The 18,624-nt window shown below is 40.6% G+C and overlaps 1 protein-coding gene across 2 annotated transcripts; it reads right to left on the bottom strand.

The window, feature by feature from the left end:
• Positions 1 to 214: 214 nt before the first annotated feature.
• On the bottom strand, positions 215 to 17,871 carry LOC6498889 (solute carrier family 22 member 4). 2 transcript variants are annotated; one of them, XM_001955700.4, is made up of 5 exons: positions 17,410 to 17,871; positions 3,119 to 4,050; positions 2,897 to 3,051; positions 2,665 to 2,833; positions 215 to 2,594 (listed from the first exon to the last, which is right to left on the bottom strand). In XM_001955700.4, exons 1-5 carry the CDS (start codon positions 17,530 to 17,532, stop codon positions 1,613 to 1,615), a joined length of 2,361 nt encoding a protein of 786 aa, XP_001955736.2. In that variant the 5' UTR covers positions 17,533 to 17,871; the 3' UTR covers positions 215 to 1,612. The 2 variants fall into 2 exon arrangements, with proteins under 2 accessions (XP_001955736.2, XP_014765800.1); XM_014910314.3 differs by lacking the exon at positions 17,410 to 17,871 and adding an exon at positions 14,933 to 15,459.
• Positions 17,872 to 18,624: the final 753 nt, after the last annotated feature.

The following is an 18,624-nucleotide window of genomic DNA, read 5'->3' on the forward strand; positions in this document are numbered from 1 at the left end:
AAATGGCTATTGTTGTTAATTTGTATATCTGACCAGTTATTTTAAAATAGACTTCCGTTAAGAATCGATATACAAATCTTTAAAAAATTACGGTTTAATATCAGATGATTATGGGATAATACCTCTTCCGCTTCCGCTTCCCTAGCATCTTTTTCCGCATACCTTATTCATATTATGGCTTAGTGACTTTAAAGTGAAATAAAAATACATTTGATTTGTCAACATAAAAATAATTCTTGAAGAGGCTTTATTAGAAAAATATTGCTCTTTGCCATGCATAACATTTCTTTTCATATAGTAACCATTATCTTGTAACATTCAACGAGATGCTAAACGCTTTTCCTAGAGTCTAATTTTTAATAATAATTTAACTTTGAAAGTATGGGTTATATAGGACTTTAAGTACGTAAATCTAAAAAGACTACTAATTGATTTATTTTAAACTAAGTTGCTAATCCATAATACATAACGGTAATAAAGTAACTAATGTGTACTTTAAAATTATTATTTTTCTAGAAGCATTATAACTAATTAATAGCTCGAGAAAGACAATTAAAACTTTCATATTATGTATTAATAGTGTAACTACTTTATACATATGTCTTTTCATACATTTCTCTCCAGGTGTTTACAACACAATCACTTAAATGTGGAATCCCAGGCCTTTAAAAGGATCATCGTTTCTTTCCCTATCAAATGGGTTTGACTACGTGAGGTTTAATTCGGTTCGATTCGCATCGGCTTTGATTCATTTGTGCCTATTAGTAATACTGGGCTTATCTCGGGACGAGCTCCACATTTTAAATACTTGTATCTTACGAGACTACTTGTTATGGCTGCACAGAATCTTAGCCCAGTATCGAGTGCTTTATGGCCTTCTATGCTGGTCTTCTAAATAAACTCATCCCTAAACTTATATTTAATCAAAATAAATTTTTTTTTTTGTATTTTTATGTTGATTTTTTTGTCGAAAATCTTTTTTATGGTGTTTATTTGCAAGTGTCTTTTTCCGGGTAATTGAATTTTGGTAAGGGATTCTGTTTCAGATCATTAGGCTAAGAAGTTTGTCTACTTAGAGTAAAAGTTAAGATTGTTTGTTTTTGGTTTTCATAAAATTGTAGTTACTTGAGCTTTCCGATATTGGGTCTGACGTATAGAGGACTGCAAGTGCAAGGACTCGATAGACTTTCAGCATCAAAAAGTTTGCTAGTGCGCGTTACAAATGGAGATGCTCCTAAAGTAGTTAAAAGGCTATAAGTACATAAATTGTATATCAAAGTTGTAGACTGTAGTTCACAAGTCACAGCGCCACCAAACTGATCAAAACCATTACTCAGGATCTGCTCTGAAAAGCCTTAATTTTGAACAGCTGCCTTTTTTCACTAGCCACCTGCCCAATTTTTACCTTCAAGACATTTTCGAAGAGTTAAAAAAGGCTATACGAGCATTAATATACAAATCCTACAGATCTTATAGGATCAAAAACGGGCCTTATATGAACCAAATAGAAAATCTGCACCCGAAAAGGGATATCATTCAAAAAAACCTCCCTTCACACAAAGTTGTTGTACAAAACAGCTGATCGCATTACGGAACCCTAACCTGGAGCAGATCACATTGGTGGGCCATCCTCGTCGATCTTGGTCGTCCAAATGCCGGGCATCAATTGAGGAGGTAGATTTGATTGCGGCGTGGTCAGTTTCCTTATGGGGTTATTCGCGTAGATCGGCTTGGAGCTTGGGGTATAGCCCTTGTTGTCCATGCCGTCGATGATGGTAAATTGCGATGCCATGTTCTGAGTACCCTGGGCGACGGGTGAAGCGGGTCTAGAGATGGGATGAGTCCGAGGACTGCTGATCAGGACGGTGCACAAGCCACCCCAAATGGCCAGAGAAGCAAAAGCTGTCTGGGGAATGAGCTGGCCAAAGATGACAGTGGAGCCAATAAATGGAGCTCCCAGGAGCCAAAAACGAGCCCAGCATATTGTAGAGAAGGAAGTTATTTTCTTCTTGTCATCTGAAACCAATTCAACAGTGCAGGTGGTGAGTATACTGAGCGTAGTGGAAATGGCCATTTTGGAAACCATAGCGGAGCACATTAGCAGGGCCACCCGAGCATCAATGGGAATTACTCCGGCTTTCGGAACTAGCCATCCGCAGTAGGCGATGCATCCAGCAATTATGTTGAAGAGTCCCGTCCATACCCACTTTCTGGTGGTCTTCAGGATCAGGAACAGGCCGAAGAAGGTGCCCATCATTTCGCTGAAACCGGCTACGAAGGTGTTGATGTAGAGGTGCTCCCGGCTAAAGGCCCGGATGTTGAGCAGCATTCCGTAGTAGACAACGATGTAGAGCGACCAGGCCAGGTGCACACATATTATGTGTCGCACCGCCCGTTCTCCCTTCCACATCGACCACCAGCCGCTGGGCGGAGGAGCGTCCATTGCGGTCTGAGCCTGGAGCTCCAGCTGCTGATCGATGTCAGTCGGCAGGCTGTGTCGCGTGCCGTTCATCTCGGCGCACTGCAGCAGGATTTTCTTGGCATCTTGGACTCGACCTCGAGCTATGAGCCAGCGGGGAGAATCCGGAATCCACCTGGGTAACAATATTTATGTTCATAGTTTCCATTTACCTTTATCTGAATTTATATATCCATTCTACTTACTGCCACAGATAGATAAGTATCACAGTTGGCCAGGAGATGGCCATGTAGAGGTGGGACCAGCTGGAAAAGAAGCTAGCCAGCCCAGGAAGCATCATAACGCCAATAGACCAGAACTGCTCGAACAACGTCGACACGCAAGTACGATACTTTCCTCCAGTTATGTCAGCCACTAAAGTTTTTGGGTCAAAAATAAGAATAAATATCCTTTTTAAAGGACAACTTTAATGCTTACTAATTTGTCCTCCGGCGGTGTACATCTGAGCACAGCAAACGGCTGAGAGACAACGGAAGAATACGTGCAGTTCGTAGGATGCCACATGGCCCGTAAGATTTCCGCAGAATATCTGAGTTATCATTCCAAAAAGCATAACATTCTTGGGACTAAAACTAAATAGAGAATATTTTAAGATTTTTAATGAGAACAAATCCTTTAAAACTTTTAGAAACAACTTACTATTTCAGCAAATGATTGGCTAGGATGCCACCAGTCAGGACACCAAACAGATGGAAGAACTGTGTCACCGAGACGAGAATGTCACGCGAGCACACGAGGTCATACTGGGTGACGACGGAGTGGAAGTCGGCCTGGTGCTGGAACTCCGTGCAGGGGATCAGATTAGAGCTGCGGTTCAGCGGCTTCTCCCACACCCTCGGCTCCTGGTCGCTGTTGGCGTAGTTGTAGTAGTGATGGGCGTGCTCCTGCGCATCCTGATACACATTACAGAAGTCGATGGAGAACTCTTGATCCTCGGTTTCTTCCTTCTGGGGATGTGACACCTTTATCCATGCGGTCTGGTTTTGGGCACCCACCGTGTTCGGCGGCTTGCAGAAGAATTCTCCATGGCGCGGAGCTGGGGCCGTGAAAATAATACAGGCCATGAACCAGGACGAGGGGATCTTGCAGAGAAAGATTAGCAGCACTGTTCGCAGCTGCCACTTGCCCCACGGGCCAGTGATGCGGCCTACCGCATCCACCTTGGTCTGCATCTTGTTTTGTGGCTTCGGGGCTTTACCCTCTAATCGGGTGAAGGTGTCGTTGGGATATAGCTGGAATTCCTCCGGGTTGTGCTTGTCGTGGCTGGGGGTGGTGCCGTTGGACAAGTGCGAATAGAAATCCCCCTTGTTGTTGTTTGTTTCTAATGGAGGAGGCTCTCTGTCTTCGGGCGAGGAAGTTGGAGGACTGCTAAGAGAGCTACGCCTGCGACACTTGTTGGGCGTGGAAGTGGGTGTCGTGGGTTGGTGCGTGGGTGATGCGTCTGGGTCACCTGTGAGGGAGGTGTATTGAGCGGGTTGGGGTGACCGATTGGTGACTGATATGTGCGAGGAGCTAGGTACTCGAGGGGACGACGACTCTATATCTTTTAGGGGTAGCAGAGGAGATTCCGCCTAAAATGTAAAAAATAATAAATATTATTTATTTTTTATTTTTTTATTTTAAATCAGAATAAAATTTGTTGTATCTAAAGTATTTTCCCATAAATATAATTAAATTTATCCTTACATCTTAACTTTAATATTGCCTGTGGGATACATGGCTTGCAGCTTATAAGTTACAAATCCACTTGGCTGGAATGCCATCGATTCTCAGACAAGAGGCAATAATTCAGTGGCATTCCTCTGATTATCCCGAGTGGCCTTGAGGCACTTGAGTGCAGCAGTTGCTGAGACTGCAGCGTCTGGGACACGATGGAATCGCCCACCCACAAGGCACTCCGATCCTATCCATTTCATTCCCCATCGGCAGCTGGGCGTATAATGAACACAACATAAATTGCAGTTCCAAGTGGCTCTGCAACACTTTGCCAGCCTCTCCTCTGGTAATTTGAAATCCCAAGAATGCCACGGCAGTAATTGAACATTCTATATACAATTTAGCTTACAGATACAGTAAATCAGCTTTGGCAAATATTTACAAAGTTTATTTTTGTTTTTTCTGTATTTCGAACAGCTGCCGTGGGCGAATTGACATTTGCACAGATGGGCTTACTCCCCTTGCCGAGTTATTTGTAAATAATATGTAAATTTTAGTTCTCGTTTGCATAAGCGCAAATGTCACCCATATGACCACAAACGGTAATTGGCTTTAACCACGAATTCCGATTAGGGAATTCGTAGAACATTTTTTGCTTTAAAAGCAAAAGAAAATTATAACAATATTAATTATCCTTTATAATTAGCTCGCAATCATCATATATCTGGCAAGAGAAAATATTACCCAGCAAAGGAAAAAACGGAAAATTAAAACAAAACTGGCTAAACAGTTTACGAGTTCTCATTTGGTTTCAACATTTTTTAGGGCTCGAGGCACTGGGTACTCGGTTGACAAATGTCCCTGAAGCCACGAAAAACAACAGAGACAGACCTCCAACTAATTCCAAATTCCGCCCGAAATATCCCCCCAAACAAGAACAAAATTGTGTTTGTTATTCAGATGGTTTTACTCAACAATTGCGAACAATTGTTGTACTATACTTGTACTGTCACCGCCTCTGTTTTACTGTCGCATTTGTTGTCATTAAAGTTTTGTTTTTCGTGTGCTGTCGGGTTTAATAGTAGCTTATATGCGTGTTATGTGGGATGGGAAGAATTATGAAGGTGGAAGGATATCCTCTCTGCTGTGCAACTGTGAATATTGTTGCCCCGAGCAGCCGTTAAGGATTTTTTTACTGGGGATTATGCATAATGCATTAACCCACGGATTTCGAAAGCCGATTGCTGGCATTGCATAAATTTTCCTTCCAAGAAAACGAAGAAAATTTGCAAGGCAAACGCAACATTCGAGATGGGAAAGACAAAGGAAAAGCTGGAATGGAAAAAATAACTTTGATTTTGAAGGCCGAAGGTCGATGAGTTGTTGGGAAAAGGACGAGTAGCCGACCAAGGATCCTTCGCAAAGTCGACGCCCGCAAGTATGCAATCATTTTATTAGTTCGGTTTAGTCAGCGCCAAAGTTTCTTTTTTTATTTTTTGGTTGGTTCAGACAGCAGTTGTCTAGTTTTATGCGTCAATTAAATGAATTCGTTTTGCGTATCTTCATTTTTTTTTTGTGCTGTGCCTTGTTTTGTTTTTGGTTTATTTTTGTTTTGCTGACTTGCCAGCACTTGTGCAAACATCGCCAAGGTTAATGCGGATCATACTTTGGGTCGGGTCTACGTTGGGAAAGGCTTGAGGGCAAATTAAATTTAACGAGTCACGTGACAAACGGTTCAATAGACTCGAGGTGAATCATTTATGTAATTATGGAAGTTGTTAAAGGTTGCCGACTCCGCACCGTCCACACAGTCCACACAGTCCTCCCAGCGGATTTCCATTTTATTTTCCAGTTAATTGTGTAATAGAAAGTTTTCAAATTATACAAAAATAAATTGAAAAACACCCACAATCGATTATTAAAAACCGGCACCAAGGGTATCAGAAGCGCCACATTCTGTACAAATTTTTTAATAAAGTCCAAAGCCCCGAAAATCCAGCCATAAATTATTCATAAGTCGCTGCCGCATGACTGACTAAGTCGGAGGATGGAGCTGTAACTGCAAGAAGGAATCGTCTCCGTGTCCTTGGCTCCTCCTGGTGATGGCTATTAAAGACCATCCAGACTACCGGCTCCCCCAGTCATAATTAAAGCAATTTCTTACCGTCAGATTGATGCTCTGCTTGGTTGCTTTAATTAGCTGTCAAGTTGGAAAATTTGCTGGCTGTAACCTATACCAATTATCTGACTGAATAGAAGCATTTAGCCGGCCGGCTAGTCGGAAAACTATTTTGTATTTCGGGCCGGAAACAATTGTTGGAAGCATTTCGCTGTAGTCCCTGTGGGAGTGTTGCCTCCTTAATATTTCATTAACTTATTTATTGCTCTTCATAATTCAATTGAGCTCGTTCCCCCGATGGAGGATGGGGATGGGTGCCGTATATAGAATATGAGAATTGATTGTATATCGAGGGGGAAGCCCACCACACTCCGTACATATGTTGGCGAGAGCTACATTGTTTAGCAGAAAGAACATTGTAATTGAAACCATGCCTCATTTGGCTTCATTTCGGGAAACGTGGGCACGGAAATTGAAATGAATACTCAACCAAAATGTTACATAATGCTGCAAATGTCAGATGCTGTTTAGGCCCCTCAGGCTCTAATTGGTTCTGCCAGTTAAATTTTCTTAAAGGGAATTGTTTCAAATCAAAAAAATTGTTTATCACGACTATTTGGTGGAAAAAATAGGAACTCACGTAACACATTTCGCCAAATAATGGTTCTGCGTGTTTCAAACATTTTCTTAAACAATTAACACAGTTTTTCATGTTCTCCATAAAATCAGAAATTCACAATAAAAAGGTATTTCGACTTCTAATTAGTATGAACTTGCTAGACAATGGATAAATAACAAATATCGAAACACAGTAAACTTTTGACTTTTCCCAAAACTTTGCCATGCCAGAAATCAAAAGAAATGGAATGTGAAAAGTTGGAAATCTTAAAAGCCCATTTGGGATTACCAAAGCATATATAGTGAGAACGGAAAGAAAAGAATTTTTGTTTTCCTTTAAGGAAATTGTATCGTTTACCCATTAGCCTTGACTAATGATTAATTAATTGTTTGGCCTAACAATCTCCAGGTAACGACAATGCTCTTGGCTGCGAGGCACCTTTTCCCCTCGACACACAATGGACTCAACTCGCACATGGCCATAAAGTTGCAACCAAAGTCAATTTCTGGCAGAGGCTGGAGGTCAGAAGAGCTGGTATTTGGCCCAGAAACGAAGCGTTGACAACAATAGGCTCCATAGTTAATTGGAGCAATGCCGGGGAAGGAGTGTTTCTTGCTGGGATTGCTGTTTTCTGCCTCCCTCCGGGCTGGCAGATGAAACACTTATAAAAAAACATCACCTGGTTGCAAAGGTTGCTTGTGCAAGAAAGCACTTCAACTTATTTTTTTTTCGGTGTCTAGAATACACCTGTTTGTTGAGGAAAGGTAACACTCTTGATGTATTATTCGTAGGTGTTGCCATTGAAGACAATGCCCAAAACCCAAGCCAAAGCTGAAGATTAAGCTGTTGACATACAGCAGCTGCGATGGGCTAATGTGCTTATGTTTCTCCTGTTTCTTGTTTGCTGAATCCTTGTATTGTTTATGCATCAATAAATATCCTGTTGTGACGTGGTGGCAAGGATTAAAGCCTTAATATGAGATTCAGTACACGCCTAAATTGTGACAAACAATGTTTCTGGAGTACAATGTATGTGGGATATAATTCGTTTATCTTATCTTCCCTTAAATCATAATATTATATTTCAGACCTTGTTAATTGCCACATTAGTTAACCATACTTGTACCAAAATTGATGTCGACAAGCCGTTTAATTAAATTGCCTCCAAATAGATTCCCACTTAGCTCTGGTAATGAAGTTAAATTATTTTCTCGCTAGAGACATGCAATAGGGACCCAATAGGGTCCCCCTAACTTGTTGCCGCCTTTGGCACTACTATGCGTACTATAATATGAGCTATTCGAGTTAACGTTTGTCACGATATCGTGACCAGACGTCCAGCCAGACGAAAGCGAGCATAAATATTTGATTAGTTTGGCCGAACCGGGACTCTGACTGGCACTTTGCATTCGCACTTTGCTCCCAGCTTGACCCCCGGTTTGTGGTCAGAATGTGTGGCCCATAATTTGCAAAATCCGGTGCGTTATTACAGAGCTGGGACGTCAGTCACATACGTATCTCTATATTGATGGATGACTCCGTCCCTATCGCTCCCATGGCCGGCACGTGTATGCAAATGTTTTCTATGGCAGGGAATCATAAACATTCGGCAGCCCAAAACTGTCGAAACAATTTGGCACAGCATGGCGTATGCGTAATGTATTGCAGATTGTTTTTATGTCCATATACACACACTCAACCCACCACCCCACATAGATATTAATATGAGGGTGATGGGGAGGTTGGTGGGTGGCGGGGTTAGGAGTAGTTGGGTGGACGTGCGTGCACGAAGGAATTCGAGAGTGAGAATTGTTTCCCAGAACGGGCAAATGTTGGCTCAAGGATAATGTTCAGATGATAGATGATAGGGGAAGAAGGATTGTTTGGGGGTTAAATTATTTAGTGGGGGTGATGGGGAGGGTTTTGAAGGTGGGGGTGGTTTGTGTGTGGGATGGATAGAGGGTTGGTGAAAATGTAGGGGAGAGGTGGTGGGGTAGTGATGTTTAGTGGGGGTGGTTGGGGGGATGAGGGGGGAAGGAGGGTGGATTGGGGGGGGAATGATTAGCGGTTGGGATGGGAATTTGGTGTTTGCAGATAGTGTAAAGTTGGTGTTTTTTAGGGGGGGATGTTAGGATTTGTGGAAGATGATTAAATTTATATTTGGTGGGTGAAGTTAGTTGGATATTTTGATGATGGTGGGATTTGGGGTGTTTTGGGTGTATATAAGTGAAAATTGTATATTATTAGTTTGGTATTGTTAATGAGTCGGATCGGGGGTAGATTTTATTACTTAGTTTAAGGGGGGAATTGTTATTGTTATATGGTATGGGAGGTGGGTGGAATTGTGGATATGTTTGGAGGAGTGTTGATTTTTTTTGGTGGGGTGGGCAGAGCGGTTTGTGGAAAGGGGTATTGGAAAGGGATTTTGGTATTGTTTGATGGGGTTCTGTCATGGGCTACCCGAAACCCTAATTTCAGGCTGCGATTTATGACTGGGTGCCTTCCTCACTTTGTCCCTGATTTATGTCGCCTGGCAATTGAATCTGACAACTCATCCACTGGAAGCCCATGTGGGGCAGGTCGTTGCTGGATTTCTTCTCTCAGAGGGTGGATTTCGTTGGCATTCAAATGAAAGCCAAACCGGGCTACATAAGAAGCCCGAAATTATGGACTTTGTCTTTGATTCGCATAGAATTGCTCAAATTCTTGAGATGCTTAGATGAAGGATATGCATACATTATAGGATGGAGGGACTACACGCCCAGTTCTATTCCATCCAACAAACATTTCAATTGCTCGGAAAGCTTTCCGCTGCTTTTTCTCTTTTTTTTTTCGATTTTTCAGCCGGATTTTCAGTGATTCAAGTGAGCAGATTTGGCGACAGAGAAAATAAGATTTTGACAGACGAATAAACACCCAAAAAAAAAACCTGCCAGCCAGAATTCGGAGTGTTTTTTATGTTTGGAAAAATGTCAACCATAAAAACACGAATGGGTATTGAGTGGGGGAATTGATTTATTCCTACACGGATACTAAATATTTGGCTCACATGTTCGAGAGGCTTGCGGCAATCTCTATCTATAATGTCATTTTGGATTTTTGCTGGCATCGGGAATATGCCAGAATTGTATCTCATAAAACAGAAGGTTGTGCCACGATTGGGACCTTGTGGGTTACAGTGGTATTTATAAGCACTACTCTTTTTTACAAATTTTCAAAAAAGTTTCTGATCAAACCAAATAGGCAAGGAGAATTTAAGTAATTAAACATTTATTTATTCACGATGTCCTGTACTGCGTAGTAATAATTCCTTCCACTGTTGCCACTGTCATTGGACAAGCTTGCGTCTTACCCCTCCACTAACCAGATAAATGGAAATTCTGTTTCCATTTCAGGTCTGCCACTAAGCGGCTTATGAAAACCACAACAACTCACATGCTGGGGGGGCAGGCCGCATAAACATAAATAGGCCTTGGCCACTAAATTTAGTTGGCCTTGTCCAATGACTCGGCTGCTGTGTGTGTCCGGCCGCAGTCCATGTCCTTAATCGCAATCTGACACAATGTGTACGCTCAGTCAAAGACGTAATTGTCCTGCTCCCAGTCATCCTTAAATGAGGACTTCCTATCGGGAATTTTATGTAGGTGGTATGAGAAAATATGAAAACCAAATTATTGGTAAAGTGCCGCGTGCTTATCCCTGGAAATTCGATAAATGGTGTGACGGGGGAAAAATATAAAAATTGGATTTTCATTTTGTCGCTTAAAGCTTCTTGGAATAACATCCGCTTCCTCTTCGACATCCGCTTGCGAAAGCGGAGAAAATAATTTAATTTAATTTGAAGAAAAAACAGAAGCTTTAAAAATCGCTAAAATGCCATAGAATAACCCCGGACAGTTCGTTGAATCCCTATTAGGGCAATATTTGTTGATTATATTATTTATTTTATTGGCAAACAAGACTGCTCACTGCAGCAGAAATGTATGCTACATAAAATGTTTACGGCACTGAGGGCAAATAGCATTGTTAACACAAATGAAACAGTATCATCTGAGACACCGCCATCCATTCAATTGAATTTTAATGCTTTTTTTAACACTCGGTCAATGACCAAGTGCATTCCTCTCAGTCCCACTTCCGTTCCGGGGTTCCCTGAGAAGCTTAATTGCCAAACAGCACTCAACCACCCAAAAGACACCCATCCACTATACGAACGCCCCACTCATTGGGGGCCAACCCACCCAATCAGACCCACTCACTGGTTATTTCCTTACATTTATTTATACAATTGTCTTGTCTTTTGTTTTTAGAGCTTTTCTCCGGCTTCCGTTGCAGGTTTTTTTTTTCGTTTTTGGTATAATTGCTTCGAGTGCCGCTCTTAATGGCGTTACCCGTTTTTGTTTGCCCAGCGCGGTGCCTAAAAATAAAAGTGAGCACCCCCCTAGAAAGTAAAGGATTCTCAACCTTTAATACACAAGTTCTTTAAACCAGCCGTGAACTTGAACAAAGGTTCAGGATAATGAATATTCATCCTTATTCGCTAGACGGCTAACTCGTAGGGGATGGGAGGGAGAGTCCTTTGACTGATTTTCGCCTCGACAACCGTTTTTAATCAATTTTGTGCTTACGCTTCTAAATATTTGGAAAATTGTTTCCATTTTCAGCCATTTTATGGACAGTTGGCAGGATGATTAAAGTTCCCGAAACATTTTTGCTGATTAGTGGAAACAGTTTCCAAAAAAGTTCAAAAAGCAATCCTGGCACACAAATACACCCATAAATATCCCAGAAATCCTGCCAAGCAAATCAAAGGAAAAGTTGTACTCAAGATGAAATTGAAAGGCGATTATCGCATTCTAGGCACTTGAAAAGTTTATGAGAAGCCCACCTTGTTGGCGAGTTTTATGACACTTTTCAGTTAAACTGGCCCCTCATTAAATTGCTTTCTGCCCTTGACCCAGGCCTAGACACAGGTCCACTTACCTTCCCTAACTTATCCTCCATTTAGCCAATTTCTAGGGCTCTCGAGTTCGCCGTACTTGGACGTCAAGTTCGAAGCACTTGGTCAATGCAAATGAGGCAAACTGGAGAGGTCCTCGACTCCGGGCCCCGGGCCTGGGTTCATCCCATTCAGAAAACCAATTAAAATCAGTGACGGGGAGATCGTGAAAAACACAACCCCGTACATATCAATTTTAATAAATAATCAGCGATTTTGTGGAATTAAGAAGACAGCAAGGAGCCTTTTTTTCTGCAGCTTTTTGATGTGCCCTTTGACCTTGCCGCCTTTCGGGCGAAAAAAAACACACTCTGGACGCGACCTTAAAGTGGTCAACATGGGCCCGAACCAAAACCCAGACCCAGAATGCGGAAAGGAGTTTTTAATGCCCAACATGGCCAACCGAAAACCCTTCAAAGGGTTGGCTAATAAAAGTTTCGTTTTGTCAGTTTTGAAAAGTGACCGGTTAAGCCGGGCAGGACAATGGGTTGTTTGGAAGGCGAAACAATGGAGTCCTTGCCACTTTATAAATAAATTCAATTTAAGAAAGACCGCCTCAAAAGAGCCATCAACTTTAAGCCACTTTAAATACTTGAAAAGACTTGAATATTTTCAATTAATTTAAGCTAAAATATTTTTTTAAGGGCAGGAATAATTATTGTGTCCATCATTGTCGTATATTAAAGAATGTTCCTTTATTAAAGCCCGGTATCATATATTTTATTCTCGTCCACTGTAGCTTGTTAGGCCAGATTTGTGGGCCGTAACTTTACGACCATACTGGCATACTGATTTTCCTTTACAACATACTTGGCTTTACGTTTATTTGTGCCACATTTTCCGGAACTTTCCGGAACAAACTTTTCATGTGTGTCTCGGTACCTTTTCAGATTAAAATATATTTCTTTTTTAGTCGGGTTTTGTTTGGAGAATGCAAATGTTTCTAATTGGTATGTGAAAAGTTAATTAACAGAGATATCCAACCGGGCTTTGGGGCCAACAAATGCAAATTTCGAAGCAAATTGCTTTGTTTACATTCGGGGCATTCGACCGATTGTTCAGTTTGATGGACTATTAGAGCTGGTTGAACTCGAATCTGGCAGACTGGCGGCCCGGGAGAATGTTTTGCCAAATTGAGGCACGCGACTTTTATTTCGACTCAAATTGAATTGGAAATTTTCGTTAAAGGCCCCTTTCTGGGCGGGCAGACATTCGCGTGTCGTCTGGAGAAAAGTGAGACGAGTTTATTTGAAAGGTTCTTGACTATTTAACATTTTTCTTTGATTTACTGACTCTGCAGGAGAAATAATAAAAGAATTAAATTTAAGCCAAAGTAGAGTGAAAGATACCTTTCTTAAGCCTAAGAAGATTTGAAGCCCAATAGGAAAGCCTAGTGTATTCGAGTTCAATAAATAATTTTTTTTAAAAGCAAACCTCACACTTACAACCAAACATCCCTTTAACAAAATAAATTGATCAGTGTTATCTCTTCCATAAAAGTATCTAACATTTTTATAGTTATTTTCTGGTCCTTTTTTTTTTTTGTTTTTCACACGAGGAAAGCGCGTGTCCTGTGTTGACTAATTTGCATACAACTCTGGGAAGAAAAAAAATAAGAGAGCAGGCGAAATTTGCATAATCTGGGGAGAGTGTGGCATACACGGTTCCGACTTTGACGTTTATCGCATTCGCATGCTAAACAGAATTTTCAGTCACCTTCTTATTTTTTCAAGTCAATACGCACGACTTCCATAGCACGTGTGGCATGTGCTACTAATGAGTGGAGTAACCCCGACAGAGTCCACCTGGATCAGCACAATTAGGAATCGGGCCGAGAACGTGTATAGTTTTCAAAACTTGACTTAATTAAGACAGCCGGCCTGACGTCATGAATGCCTGATTTTAATTAAAGTCTTGACACCGAAAAATGTTAAGGAAGTCGGAAGTCACAAAAATGTGAAATATCTGTAGATGGCAGGCCAGCGATATCTATTTTTACATTTTTTTTTGTTTGTTATTCGGTCAGAAGGTCCTTTCCGTGTTCAAGCCAATGCAAACAGTTTGCCTACAGCAGAGAAAACGGTTGTTTGGAAAAGCGAAACCGAAACAACAGACCAACAAACAGCACTCGGGAGAAATATTTATATTTATCAAAGGGAAGGCGGGGCCAAAACGGTCATTTTGCCTCATTTAGCTGCTGCTGCTACCGCTGCTGTCCTGCTTCTCTTCTGCCTTTGGCAAACAATTTTCTCCCTGATTCGTGCCGCAAACCTTGATTTCCGCTTTTCGCACTCAACTATACTGTATTTTCCGGCGAAAGCCGTGTTCTCCACGGCTTGGTGCTCATTCGCATCTGTGAATGATTGTTTGAATAATTGAATGGATTTGACGAATTATCCAAAGGCCCGACCCAAAAACAGGACAGCACAAAACAGGAAGCCTTAGGGCAGAGGGATGGCATTTTGGGGAGAAAAAAGGAAATTGTGGCTTCTGTGGGATTTAAAGTCCTTTCAGCTATGTTTTTGTCATTCAAATTGCTTTTGAAAGTAAGTTCAGGAGTCATATCCTTTCCCATAAGCGCAAAATTCTCAGCAGGGTGCTTCTTTTTCTCCCGGAACACTTGCATAGTTTTATGGTTAGGAATAGTTTTCTTTTTAAAATATGTCATATTTTATTAAAAATAAATAGTTAATAGTTTATATTTTATATATAGAAATAAGTTTAAATCTAGTTTATAGTTTTTAATAACAGAAAGAATATATAGCTCTTTTCATACTCAATGTAGTATATTATAGTTCGAGAGGAATTCAAAAATTATTCTTTGGCAGCACCCGACCTTTTTGATGACCTTAGAATTTGTGAGGCACACTTAGACCTAACCCACTCCAAATCCTGGCCAGCTTATCGCTGTGCCACGCACAATTTGCTCTAGGATTTCCGCTTGTGGCTGAGAGTTTCTAATTATCTCCGAGCATAAAATTACGCATGCATATGCTGCTAATTCGCTAGCAAAAATTCACTCGACTATACAAATATATATTTATATATATGTATATATACCGTAGTTTCATCCGCATCATCATCTTCATTAACATCATCATCATGACCATCATTATCATCATCGTCATCATCATCATCGTCATCGTCATCGCCATCACCATCCTTGGAATTACCGCCCTGCTCGGTATTGGCCTCATCGTTACGCACTGCCAACTTCTCGCTACTAGCGCTGCCAATTCCGCTGGAGGAGCCACTCGAGTTGATGCCACTGACTAGGCCATGACCATTGCCAACATTATGGCTGCAGTTCCCGTTACCATTCGCTCCACTGTTGCCAATGTCCGTAAGCATAATGCGTCCGAAAACCGGCGAAACCAAATCGAAATCCGGCCTAATCAAATGCTAAGCTCTCTGTTTAATTTCAAGAGTTTTATAATAATTAGCACTGATTATTTTTAATTTGATGCACTATGAAGCACTTTTAATTAAGTAATTTTGATTGATAGTTTATAGATTGATCAATAGTTTATAATAAAGAAAAGAACTTTGCTTATTTTTCCAATTGTTTGATAGAATTTTTAGTCTTGAAAATTTAGAAAATAATTTTTTTGAATTTATTTTCCAAAATAACTTGCACTGAATAGTCAGAATTAGTTTTCTTTTTTAGTTTCTTTGGTTTTTAAATTTGTTTTTTTTTTTGTAACTTTTTTAATAAAAACACAAAATGTTCGGAATAACCACTAAAAAAGCAACCGAAAATCATAAATAAAAAAAAGTGCTTTTAAAATTAGATTATTGAGAATAATATTTGATGAAGTAAACGAAACTACGTCCGCGCTATAAAATGAATCGTTTGGTGCTGGCGTTCGCCCAACGCGCAACTGATTTGGCCAATAGCGGCAGAAACTGTCGGAAAGCAGGGAAAAGCAGCGAAAATCGGCGAAAAGCTTCCCCAGCTCAGGCAAACGGAACTGAACTTCGTTTTTCCTTGCTATTTTTGAATGTCACGAAGTGAAAGCGAAAGCTCTCCCCTCCGAGCCGAGAAACTTCAGCCGGAGTTCATTCACGAACAGGGCTTCAATGGGGCCGGTCACGTGTTGGCCAATTTCACTTTCGGGGCAATCGGCATTGCCCACACTCAATGAATCCGGGCTAAGCTAAAGCCAAAGCTTTGATGGAAAAAATATCCTGCGGAGCAGCTGTTGCTCCCACTTTGTTTGACGATGGAGGACAAAAGCTATCCGGACCTTCCTCTATGCGATTCGTAATGCGCTTATTCTATTAGCACATATTTCTTTTGGCCACAACCAGGGGGGGCAATAAATGTTTGACAAATTAAATATACATATTCCACCAATTGACTCGATTAATTGGTCATTTTGCGGTTCAGCCGATGGCAGGATAAAAACCAATTAAAACCAAACATCTGACGCACGTGCCATTGCGTGCCCGGCACTATCTCAGTTTCTCCGTTAAAATGGAAATAGGTCTGAAATACGTTTATTAAAGTTGTTAAATAGGCCACAACTGGGGCTCTAGACTAAAGCGGATTATTTCACGAATAAACCTTATTTTCCAGGGTGACATTGAAAAACTAATTAAAATAATACGAAAACTTTTAAACCAAAACCACAAATAAACGGCTCGGTCAAGTTATACAAACGATGCGGTAAGAATTTAAATATAATTATTGTTTTTTTGGATTAAAAAGAACAAAGGAGAAAACAAGGCATAAACTACAGAAAAACACGTATTCGAACTAAAAAACTGTATCCTAATTTGTAATGAATGAAAGTCTATATTTTTCTTTATAATGATCTGTCTTTATAACCATCCTAACATCCAATATAGTTTCAACTTTCTTTAATTGTTATTTCAATAACAGAACTTTAGTCCTCAAAACCGAACCGTCAAATGGCTTACGAGTCGTATTGTCGACAAGTGTAAGAAGTGATGTTTTCCCAAGCGTTTGTTTCAAATAACAATTGTACTGTTGTTCTAATTAATACGGCCAGTGGCGTTAGTGTCATGCACTTGTGAGCTTTCCAATTGTTTGTTTATTTACAAATCCAATTCGCCTCCCATCGACAGCTGTCATTGTTCGAACAAGAGTGCTAATAAATTTTACATCAACAATAGAGCTGAGATGGAGAGAATAGGTATGTATGGACTGGGGTGTATCTTCATTTTAATATAGACCTGTGATTGGCACGCGCAACAAACAAATTAGGCAGAAAGTTTGTGTTTTTGTTGTCCTTGATTACGCATACGCCGCATGGTACGGCGAACAGAGACAATAGGAAAAGTTTTTCCCTCTCCATGTTAACATTTATGGTAGATGCACGAATAATATTAAATGAGTTTAAAAGTTATATGTTAGAAAAGGCAGACAGAAGTTTAAATAAAATTAGCAAGTTGTCTGTGTTTGCCTTGATTTTGTCATACATGGCGTATGCGTAATATGTGTATCATAGAACAATGTTGGAAACTTTTTAGCCTCTAAGTGGTTTTATAGAAAACAATGAAAATTAAATTACCTGAACTTTCACCATCATAATTTTGATCTCCACCCTTTCATTGGCTGGACCTTTGGGACAAGATTCCACCTTCACTTTTTGATGGCCATCCATTAAGGTGGCATCGGGATGGATGAAGCTCATTTTTGAATTTTTCGTACTAACAGCTACACCTGGTTACTAAGGCACTATTCTCATGCTGCTGATGATGCTGCTGTTGCGCTGATTTAGTTGTGCAATTTAATTTTATATAATCGCGACACCCACGAGAACACACACCCACAGCACTGTGCTGATAAATCAAATCGACAGAACCTCAAGTATTATTTTTGTTTTTTTGGCGGGCAAACAATCGTCAGTCGGATCAATCTCAAGTGGTGGAATATTTATGGATTTCTAAATATTAGAGCGGGACGGAATCGGATCGGAGCACTCGCAATTATGCAGTATGCTTAGAAGGCAAGGGCCGAGTTGGAACTACAAAGAATTGGCAGCAAAGAAATTTCTTGGCCTGACTCGATATCCGCTTGACGCTCAAACAGGAAGAAGAGGAGGATGAAGCCTATTAATAGATACCCATATCCAACTTGTAGTACCCTATTCTCTGACAATTGCACCCGCATTTGTCCCCGCACCAATGAGATATATTTTATACTTCCTAGCTCTCAGCAAAGTCAAGTTCAAGTTTAACGGGGCGCAGAGAGGCGGAAAGAGAAGAGTTCACTACACTCATTGATGTATCACAATATTCCCATAGTGTATCACTCTCGTGTTGCCAAAAAATCTACGTACAATTGTACACTTGCCAAAAAAGCAAAGCACAGCCAGACAGTCGAAAAAAAAAAAAAACAAAGCAAAACACTCATACGCCGTGTTGGCCAGCAATTCATTTCGCTTTTCTTGTTCGCCTTTTCGCCTGTTTGTTTAAGTGTTTCTTTATTTTATTTTGCATGATTCCTGGCTGCTGGCTTCTGGTTGCTTACTGCTGCTTTCATTTCAATTTATTTGACACATTATTTGCTTTATATTTGTTTGTTTTCGTTTTTAACGCACACGTCTCAGGTGGGCAAAAGAAACGGTGGCTTGGACAGGGGTTATCAAGATGTAAATTACGCTTATAACTCCATGCATATCACTCAAAGTGTGGTTTATTTATTCACGTGAAATTTATTCAAGACCAGATATGTACATACATTTTTAGCTCTTAACAACTTTATTTTTTCCTTACCCCCTCAA

Source organism: Drosophila ananassae, chromosome 2L (genome assembly GCF_017639315.1).
Source record: "Drosophila ananassae strain 14024-0371.13 chromosome 2L, ASM1763931v2, whole genome shotgun sequence".
NCBI classification, from domain to species: domain Eukaryota; kingdom Metazoa; phylum Arthropoda; class Insecta; order Diptera; family Drosophilidae; genus Drosophila; species Drosophila ananassae.

Coding starts and splice junctions, on each gene's coding strand:
- LOC6498889 (XM_014910314.3), bottom strand. CDS start 15,223: ATGCTTACGGACATTGGCAACAGTGGAGCGAATGGTAACGGGAACTGC. Junction 4,051..14,932: donor ATGATGCGGATGAAACTACG/GTATATATACAT, acceptor TTTACATTTTAG/GCGGAATCTCCTCTGCTACC. Junction 2,595..2,664: donor ATACTTATCTATCTGTGGCA/GTAAGTAGAATG, acceptor ATTGTTACCCAG/GTGGATTCCGGATTCTCCCC.